This window comes from Natrix helvetica, assembly GCF_964273705.1.
Source record: "Natrix helvetica genome assembly, chromosome: 12".
Classification (NCBI taxonomy): Eukaryota; Metazoa; Chordata; class Lepidosauria; order Squamata; family Natricidae; genus Natrix; species Natrix helvetica.
The window spans coordinates 16,184,332-16,194,293 of record NC_138556.1 but is presented as its reverse complement, the minus strand read 5'-3'; the positions used below and the strand labels follow the sequence as shown (position 1 = coordinate 16,194,293).

At 45.7% G+C, this 9,962-nt stretch overlaps 1 protein-coding gene across 2 annotated transcripts in view; it reads left to right on the top strand.

The window, feature by feature from the left end:
• Positions 1-228: 228 nt before the first annotated feature.
• Positions 229-9,962, top strand: part of TRIP4 (thyroid hormone receptor interactor 4) — a 33,224-nt gene continuing 23,490 nt past the window's right edge. The window contains exons 1-7 of one of the 2 annotated variants that reach the window (XM_081964641.1): positions 229-411; positions 2,019-2,185; positions 3,357-3,493; positions 4,205-4,432; positions 5,790-5,868; positions 6,534-6,663; positions 9,100-9,315. In XM_081964641.1, coding sequence (XP_081820767.1) covers positions 269-411; positions 2,019-2,185; positions 3,357-3,493; positions 4,205-4,432; positions 5,790-5,868; positions 6,534-6,663; positions 9,100-9,315 — 1,100 coding nt within the window. In that variant the 5' untranslated portion in view covers positions 229-268. The remainder of the gene's footprint in view (positions 412-2,018; positions 2,186-3,356; positions 3,494-4,204; positions 4,433-5,789; positions 5,869-6,533; positions 6,664-9,099; positions 9,316-9,962) is intronic. The other variant, XM_081964640.1, reaches the window with a different exon arrangement.

Here is a 9,962-nt window from a genome sequence, read left to right as displayed (position 1 = left end):
CAACCACGTACATCCTGTAAAACTTCAGATTGAAGCTCCAATATATAATTGTTCTAGTGGACATGGCTGGCTGGGGTATTCTGGGAGTTGAAGTCCCCAAGTCTTAGAAGTTGCCAAGTTTGCACTCCCCTGCTCTAACCCTCAAGGGTATAGTATAGTTAGAAGGGAGGAGGCACCGGAACTAGAAATACGCGGCCGCCGTTGACCAGCCGGCGCCTTTGCGCGTTGCACCGAACCGAAGCCCGGTCGGCTTTTCGTGTATGCGTGTATGTTACGTGTGCACCCGCTTTCTTCTTCCCCCGTCATGAAGGCGTCGCTGTCAGAAGCCGAGATGGCGGCGGCGCTCGTGTCGTGGTGCACGGGGCAGCTGCGCGGCACTTTTGGCCTGGATGTCAGCGAGGAGATTATCCAGTGAGCGGGGGGGGGAGTCGGGGGCGAAAGGGAAGCACGGGGCAGAGACGGCGTCCCCCGCGATGTCACCTTGTCCCGGGCTGCCCTCTAAGCTTTGCCTGGGGGGCGGGGAGGTCGAAGGGTGCCCCCCCCGGCCTGCTCCTTTGGCCCCTGCAGGCCGAGAACGCCAGTCGCCATGCCGAGGGTGTTGCTTTGCCCCTTGGGCAGCAGGCAGAAGTTCAACAGGTGCGGGGCATGGAAGGAGCCGGTTCAGCCTTTTAACCCAGTGAGGTGACAGCCTTGGCCCATTGAGGCTGTGGGGTCTGGGAGAATGACCAGCGGCTTTACTGCAGCGCATGGAAACCCTGTTGTGGCTTGTTGGCAGCTTGTGGTGTTGTCGTATAAATCTAGGCATTGCGAGTGATAATATACAAATTTTGTTGAATAGAATAGAAATAGAAATTAGGAAATAGAATAGAATTGGAATAGGAATAGAATATAGAATAGAATAATAATAGAATAGAACAGAAGACTAGAGTAGAATAGAGTACAGTACAGTACAGTATAGTACAATACTACAATATAATGCAATAATACAATACAATACAACAATACAACACAATACAACAATACAATACAATACAATACAATACTTTATTGTCCAAGTGCGATTGGACACACAAGGAATTTGTCTTTGGTGCAGAGGCTCTCAGTGTACATAAAAAGACAAGATACATTTGTCAAGAATCATAAGGTACAACCCTTAATGATAGTCATAGGGTACAAATTAAGCAATCAGGAAACAATCAATATCAATATAAATCATAAGGATACAAGCAACCAAGTTACAGTCCTGCAGTCATAAGTGGGAGGAGATGGGTGATAGGAATGATGAGAAGACTAATAGTAATAGCAATGCAGACTTCAGTGAATGACAGCGTTGTGGGAATTATTTGTTTAGCAGAGTGATGGCATTCGAGGAAAAAAACTGTCCTTGTGTCTAGTTACATACAAATATTAAATGAAAAAACAAAACGGAGTATGTATTGTTTCTAAAATGCTTCGCATAAATGCGTGCAACTGGAACAATTGTGAAGCTGTCTTTAAAAACAGGTAATGGGTAACAAGCTAAAAATATCAGGCGGGGGAAACCACAAGCCCAGCAAGCGAGATGCCCGCTGTAGCAGCAGGCAGGGAAACAAGAACAGTCGAGCTTATGCGAAGAAAAGTGGGTTACACAATTAAAACTGAAAATGTTGCTAGACAGGGGTTATTGGGGGGGAGGGGGGAGTGTAAACTAAATGCTTCAACAGGATGCTATGCTAACAAGGGGGTGGTGAGTCTAAGTAAGGGGATATAAGCTGACCTTCATGCTTTGTTCTCTGTCCACTTTCTCTGTGCCCTCATGTTTGCAAATACATTAATAAGTTTCTTTGCTGCTTTTATGTTATTGTCTCAGGTAGTTCCATATGCGAACGTGCACTGTTTCTAACACAAGGAAATATAACAATGATCATTACAATGATAAGAGATCCTGGTAACAAAGTCCGGGCCAGTGTTTCTCAACCTTGAATTCCCCAAATTGTAGTTTTATAGGTACCTAGACATAACCCTCTATATATTTTTAGATATATTTTGTCTATTGATGACGAGGAAGAGATTCGCGAGTATGTCACGGATTTAATCCAAGGGAGAGATGGCCAGAAGAAGTGCTTCATAGATGAGCTTGTAGCCAGGTGGAAACAGTCCCTTTCTACAACTTTGGATCCTTTGCCGTTGTATCAGAAAAAGGATGGTAAGTGGAGAGCACAAAAGGAGATACAAATTTGTTCAGGGATAAAGAGGAGTTTAGCAAATCATTGTTAAATTAATCCCAATCAGTAGCAAACAGCCCTTTGCTACCATCTATCATGGTCTGAATTCTTGTAGGCTTGGTTTGATGTTGTTGTTGTTAGTTGCAAAATCGGGTCTGACCCATCGTGACCCCATGGATAATGTTCCTCCAGGGCTTCCTGTCCTCCACCATCCCCCAAAGTCCATTCAAGTTTACTCCTACTGCTTCGGTGACTCCATCCAGCCACCTCATTCTCTGTCGTCCCTTTCTTCATTTGCCCTCAATCTTTGCCCTCAAGCCTAAGAGCATTAGGCTCTTCTCCAGTGAGTCCTTCTCATTAGGTGGCCAAAGTATTTGAGATTCATCTTCAGGATCTGGCCTTCTAAAGAGCAATCAGGGTTGATCTCCTCTAAGATTGAAGGTTTGATCGTCTTGCAGTCCAAGGGACTGGCAGGATTCTTCCTCAGCATCATAGTTCAAAGGTCTCCATTCTTTGGCGCTCAACCTTTCTTATGGTCCAACCTTCACAACCATCCATTGCAACTGGGAAAACCATAGCCTTGACTATACCTACTTTTGTTGGCAGGGTGATGTCTCTGCTTTTTAGTATGTTGTCTAGGTTTGCCATAGCTTTCCTCCCCAGGAGCAAGTGTCTTTTAACTTATTGGCTGCAGTCTCCATCTGTGATGAGCTTGGAGTCCGGGAAAATAAAATCTGTCACTACCTCCGTTTCTCCAGTTTTGGTTTGATGGAACTGCCTAAATGTATTGTAGCTCAAACATTGCCCTCCAGAGTTTGCTGAATTATAGCAGTCAACATTTCGTACAATGAAGGCTGTTAGTTCAGTTGTTCCTTCACCTCACCTCACCTTCAGAACTGGGAATTGGCATGAAGGTCTACAGGGATCCCCAAAGATAAATTAATCACAATCAACCTCCCATCATTTCTTCAGCATCTATTGACCTCCAGACACTTACTGATCCCCTTTTGAACCCCAGAGATTTATCAATCCTTTGGACTGTCCCATTGATCATTGGGGGAAGGGGTTGATATGGAGCACTTTGGGGAGCCAAGATGAGGAAGAAATCTGGACCAAAACCAGCATCTGCTATGTTTCTCCTGTTCTTTTTAGATATTTTGGATACTCCTCGGCCAGGAGACCAGACAAAGAGAGGAAGGCATAAAGGGAGAAATAAACAGGAAACACCTATTTATGTTGAAACCTGCCAGCCTGTAGAGAAAGCAAAAACACCACTCGATTTAGCCAAGGTAGGTGCATTTGATGTCTACAGTTTTTTAAACACGTTCATTTTGGAGTAGTACTTTTTAATGCAATTGATTATAATTATTTCTCTCTGCGCATTTCAAGGGGCCTCTGCACTTCATGGTGAATAATAAGACCTTACCTTAATCCAAATATCTCAAAACCCTGGATAGAGGAGCAATTAAAATTGATTTTAATAAACATAGAATAATGAGCCGTGGTGGCGCAGTGGTCAGAGTGCGGTACTGCAGGCCACTTCTGCTGACTGCCGCCTGCCTGCAAATTTGGCAGTTCGCATCCCCCCCAGGCTCAAGGTTGACTCAGCCTTCCATCCTTCCAAGGAGGGGAAAATGAGGACCCAGATTGTTGGGGGGCAAGAGGCTGACTCTGTAAACTGCTTAGAGCACTGTGAAGTGGTACGTAAGTCTAAGTGCTATTGTTAAGTGCTAATTTAATGTTTACCCATTATTTTTCAGTGAAAATAATATCTTGCAGGAAAATGGGGAACTAATTTCAGTTCAGGAAGTTCTATCTATCTATCTATCTATCTATCTATCTATCTATCTATCTATCGACATCCAGAGGGAGGGGGAAAGGGAGGGAGAGAGAGTGTGTACACACACACACACACACACACACACACACTGATAGTCTATCTGCTCTCTGGTATGTTTTCCTTTCTTCATTGTATCCCTCTTTCTCCACCTTTATAACAGGCCCAGGAGTTCCCCGGAGGCAACAGCTCCTGTTCCATCAAGAAGAAGGCAAAATACGTCAATTTGTACACGAAAGAAGGTCAGGACAAGCTGGCCGTCATGCTTCCAGGACGCCATTCCTGTGAGTGCCTGGCCCAGAAGCACAAACTCATCAACAACTGTTTGACGTGCGGGCGCATCGTTTGTGAACAAGAAGGGTCTGGCCCATGCCTATTCTGTGGAACTCTGGTATGCTAAAAATCTCCTGTAGGTTTTTGGTTTTTATAAAAGCAGCAAGTAAACAAGGGTGGCGCTGTTTTAAGGAGAAACCTCTTTGAAAGATTATATTTCAGTTTATATTTTAAATAGCGTATTTTTCGGAGTATAAGACGCACCTTTTTCCCCTCAAAAAAGAGGCTGAAAATCTGGGTGCATCTTATACACTGAATACAGCACTTTTGGCCTCCCAAAACCCCACCCCCTTCACCAAAATGGCCATGCAGAGCCTTTAGGAGGCTTATAGAGTGCTCCTGGGGGATGGGGAGGAGAAGAAATGAGTGAAAAACGGGCCATTTTTTTGCTCAATTTTACACCCACACCCCCAGTCCCCAGGAGCACTCTATAAGACTCCTAAAGGCTATGCATGCACTTTTTTTGACAAAAAAAGGGGCCCGTTTTCTGCTCCTTTCTAGTTCTCCCACCCCGCAGGAGCACTCTACAAGCCTTCTAAAGGTTATTCAGGCCCTTTTTAAAAAAAAAAAAAAAACAGGCCCGTTTTCATGAAAAACAGGCCGTTTTTGGGAGTTCTGCAGAGTGCAAAAACTTTTTTTTAATTTGCCTCTTCAAAATCTTGGTGCGTCTTATACTCCGAAAAATACGGGTACCTGTTTAACCCCGAGACGAAAGAGATACCTGTCATAACCCCAGATTCCCCCTTGCCTACAGCACAAAAGCTCCCACTGTAAAACAGCCACCATATATGCTCATTAAAAAAAAATAGAGAGAAAGGTATTCTTAACGAGGCTACATATTACTGAGCTATAAGGCAGGAAATGAGTCTAGATCAAAGATCAAAGGCCTGGAGACCAAAACATATGAAGAACAGCTGCAGGATTTGGGTTTGGCTGGTCTAGAGAAAAGTGACATGATAGCATAGGCATCCTCAAACTACGGCCCACCATGCAAAGTATCCGGCCCATGGAGTGGTTGGATGGAAAGCAGCAAGAAACATCGTGGGCACTTCATTACTGGAGGTTTTTAAGAAGAAACTGGACAGTCACTTGTCTGAAATCTTGGTGTAGATTCTTCTGCTTGAGTAGGGGGCTGGACTAGAAGACCTCCAAGGTCCCTTCCAGCTCTATTCTTCTCATGAAAAGGTAGTGAACTCTCAACTTGATATTTGGTAGTTTTTGATTTGCTTTGAACACATTTTAATTCGAAAAATGCTTTCCTATCATATGTAGATGAAGTTACCGTTTTGAGAGCAGTCTTAACAGTGGACGAATTATGCATGTGTAGCAATGAGCAAAGATATTTCCTACATGTAGTTGGAAGACTTAAGTTTAAGTTGGAAGTTGGAAGACTTAAGTTTCTTCTTCTCTTGCAGGTGTGCACCAAAGAAGAACAGGATGTCTTGCAACGGGATTCCAACAAGAGCCAAAAGCTATTAAAGAAACTTTTGGGAGGTTGGTATTTTCTGAAGGACAATCGGCTTTGTTTGTGGGAAGCTGGCAAGGAAAGTTGCAAATCATGAGGGGACACAACAATACTTGAAAATCTGGGCTGATTGTCAAGCTCCTGTTTGTTTAAAAACTTTAACGATGATACTTTATAAGGCAAAGGTTCCCCTTATGCATACGTGTTAGGGAGACATTGGCTAAGTGAATTTTGCCCCGCTTTATGAGTTTTCTTGTCACTGTTGTTAAGTGAATCACTTCAGTTGTTAAGTTAGTAACATGGTTGCTAAGTGAATCTGACTTCCCCATCGACTTTGCTTGTCTGAAAGTTGTAAAGAGTGATCAGATGACCCTGGGACACCGTAACCGTCATAACTGTGAGTCACTTGTCAAGCATCCAAATGTAAATCAAGCAACTGTGGGGATGCAACGGTCATACGTGGAAAATGGTAATAAGTCAATTTTTTTTCAGCGCCGTTGTAACTTCAGATGGTCACTAAACAAGCTGTTGCAAGTCGAGGACCGTCTGTAATGCCAAAATCTCCACTATATAGTTGTTTATAAAACTTAAGGAAAAAACACTCCTAAAAATAGTAAAGGAAAACATTTAATTTCTGTCTAGCTTCTTCTTTGTACTAAATTGAGCTTCTTTTGGGGCCGGGCGGTTTCCTTAGGTGTTGAAAATTCTGGGAAGGCGGACATGAATGAGAAAGACTTGCTCCAACATCGGGAGGCTCGACTTAAGTCAGGTCTGGAGATGGCTGTGAAGCACAAAGACAAACTGCTGGAGTATGACAAAAACAGGTATGTGTTGTAGCCACTAGCAGCCAGGAGAGCATCCTTTTAGCAGGTCATTGAGATCACCTGGAGTTTTATTTGCACCCTCAGGGTCACCTGAGTGGTGCAAATGGGTGTGGAGCCTTCTTGGAACTGTTGAAAGGACTATGTTGTAAACTAGAGATAAGATTATGTCATATCCCTGCCCTTCTGTTGAGAGAGGGCTGTTCAATTTGGACACAGGTGGCCTCTTTTACCCTTCTTTCAAACCAGGGATCCTTTCTAGCCAAAATATGGACTTTGTTGTCTTCAAAGGGAGGGACGCGGTGGCTCAGTGGCTAAGACACTGAGCTTGTTGATCAGAAAGGTCACCAGTTTGGCGGTTTGCATCCTTACCGCCGCGTAAGGGAGTGAGATCCCGTGACTTGTCCCATTTTCTGCCAACCTAGCAGTATGAAAGCACGTAAAAATGGAAGTAGAAAAATAGGAACCATCTTTGGTGGGGAGGTAACAGCATTCCGTCCGCCTTCAGCATTGAGTCATGGCCACATGACCATGGAAAAAGTCTTGGGACAGCGCTGGCTCTTCGGCTTTGAAACGGAGATGAGCACCGCCCCCTAGAGTCGGGAACGACTAGCAAATATGTGCGAGGGGAACATTTACCTTTACCTTACCTGTCTTCAAAGGAGTGGCCCGTGTCTTTTAAATGCAGATGTACTGCTGAATCTAGTCCTAATGCGTTTGTTCTCCTGCGTTCACAGTTGTGCCGGAAGGAATTCCACCTGCAGTTTACATCCGTGGCCACTGAGCCTTGCTCTTGCACTTTCTGTTAAAAGCAGCCCCACAAGCGTCAGCTTTAAGCCAGCAGGTTGCCTTTAATGGCAAACCTGAAGTTGCTTTCCTGAAGAGCGAGGGGGAAAAAGCCCGCTGGGCAAATCATTAACAGTGAGAATCTCTGCTAGCTGGACTTGCCTTTTGACAGGAGAACTCCAACTGGGGGATGCTATTTGATAGAAGGGCTCGGGTACCTGGATTGAGAAAAAGAAAATGTTTCTCTCTGCAAGCCTCAGGCTTCTTATGCGGCCCATTATAGGTAAAATCCACTGCACTGTGATTAATTTTAATCTGGGTACACAAAAAACAAACAGTGGGTAGTTAAGGCACCAAGTTCGAAACTAGGAGGCGGTGAGTTGTAAGTCCCGCCTTAGGCATGAAAACCAGCTGGGTGACTTTGGGCTGGTCCGTCTCTCTCTCTCTCTCAGCCCAGCTCACCTCACAGGGTTGTGATGGGGGAAAACAGGAGGAGGGAGGAGTATTGTGTGTGTGTTCATCCCTTTGAATTATTTATAATAACAAGGGCCGGATATCAATAAATAGGTTTGGATGAGTTCATCATGAAACGTTGTGTCATCACCTCATCGGAGTCTGAATCCGAGGGGAAAGATGAACAGATGACAGGGCGCGGGAGAGTGGCTCCGTTAGCTGTGGAGGAAACTGGGGAAGGGCAAAGTCAGGCTGGGCAGAGCAGGGGAAAGGTAGAATAAGGGAGAGGGGGTTCAGATGAAGACCAAGGGCCACCCCCTCCTCCTCCTAGGGCACACAGGGAAGAACGGAGAAGAGAGCGACGTGGGTTGCGTGGCTTATGAGAAAGGAAAGGGCCCTGATTCCCTTCACAAGGCACACCTGGGGAATGGAGTTTAAAGGAGAGGCAAATGGGAGGGGCGGTTGTCGGGAACAAATGCTCAGTTCATCTGGTGTGAACTTCTTATCTGAGTTCCTGGCATCCTCCCAACTGGTTTGATTTACTGCCGTGCTACTTCACTTCTGCAACTCCTTATCTTCCTTCCTCGCCCTGCCGGATTAATTACCTTATCTTACCTTGTTGGATTTATAGTCGGACGTTTTCTGCTTACAGCATTTGGACTGGAGTATTTTCAGCCAGAGGCTGTTACAGGTTTGTGGAAGAGCTTTTCTCCAGGCCGGAGAGTTGAAAGGGACGTTGGAGGCATAGTTGGTGTTAATAAAGGGACTCATACCGATTCTCTCGCTGTGTTGCCTTTGTGCCATGCCCCGGGTCACACAGTTGGAGAGCCCTCATGTATCAGAGATGTATTCGAAGTACCCATGGTCTATTAAAAGAACACCTACTTTACATCGTGAAGGGGGTCCCAATTTTCATTTCAGTTAAAGGGGTCAAGTAACAAACGATTGGAAACACCCCTGGGGCGATGCTGACCTTCAGAAGACTGTAGAGGCCTCTGGACCAATAGTCTGGATCAGGGGTCTCCAACCTTAGCAACTTTAAGACTTGTGTAGGAGTTGAAGTCCACAAGTTGAAGTCCACAAGTTTTAAAGTTGCCAAGGTTGGAGACCCCCCCGGTCTGGATTGATATCAGATGGCTTCCCGGATGCTGACACAGTGATCTACTGTAGTAATGGTGCTGCCTTGCCTACCTCCCACAGTGTGCGGCGAACTCAAGTGATCGACGACGAGTCCGATTACTTTGCTACCGACTCCAACCAGTGGCTGTCCAAGCAGGAGAGGCAGGTGCTGGAGAAGAGGGCGAAGGAGCTGTATGAACTGCGGCACGCCTCGCGGCTGTCCAGGAAAATCACCATCGACTTCGCCGGTCGGCAGATCCGGGAAGAAAGCGACAACATGGCCGACTATCATATCAAGTGAGGATCCTGGGGAGGTGGGAGGGGTCGACTCAAGATCGCGGTTGCGACAGGCAAGTCCTTCTGGAAAGGGTGGATCAGAGGTGGTATTCAGCAGGTTGTGACCAGTTCTGGAGAACCAGTGGCGGAAATTTTGAGTAGGTGGTCAATGCCACCTCTGACTGGCCCCGCCCCCATCTATTCTCTGCCTCCCGAGTCTCAGCTAATCGGGAGGAAATGGGGATTTTGCAGTATCCTTCCCCTGGAGTAGGGAGGGAATAGAGCAGTGTTTCTCAACCTTGGCAATTTGTAGATGTCTGTACTTCAACTCCCAGAATTCCCCAGCCAGCGCTGGCTGGGGAATTCTGGGAGTTGAAGTCCGGACATCTTCAAGTTGCCAAGGTTGAGAAACACTGGGATAGAGATTCTGCAGTATCCTTCCTCTGCCACACCCACCAAGCCACGCCCACAGAACCAGTAGTGAAAAAAAAATTGAATCCCACCACTGCAGTGGATGTTCTTTGGATAGGAGTGGATATGTTGGGAGGGGCTTAGGTTTTTTTCTCTGTTCCTCCTCTCATTCATTCATCCATTCATTCACGGATCTTGTTTAAGCATCCACGAAGGGGTCTTCTATGAACGACTCTGAAGAATTTGTGCTGACCGGA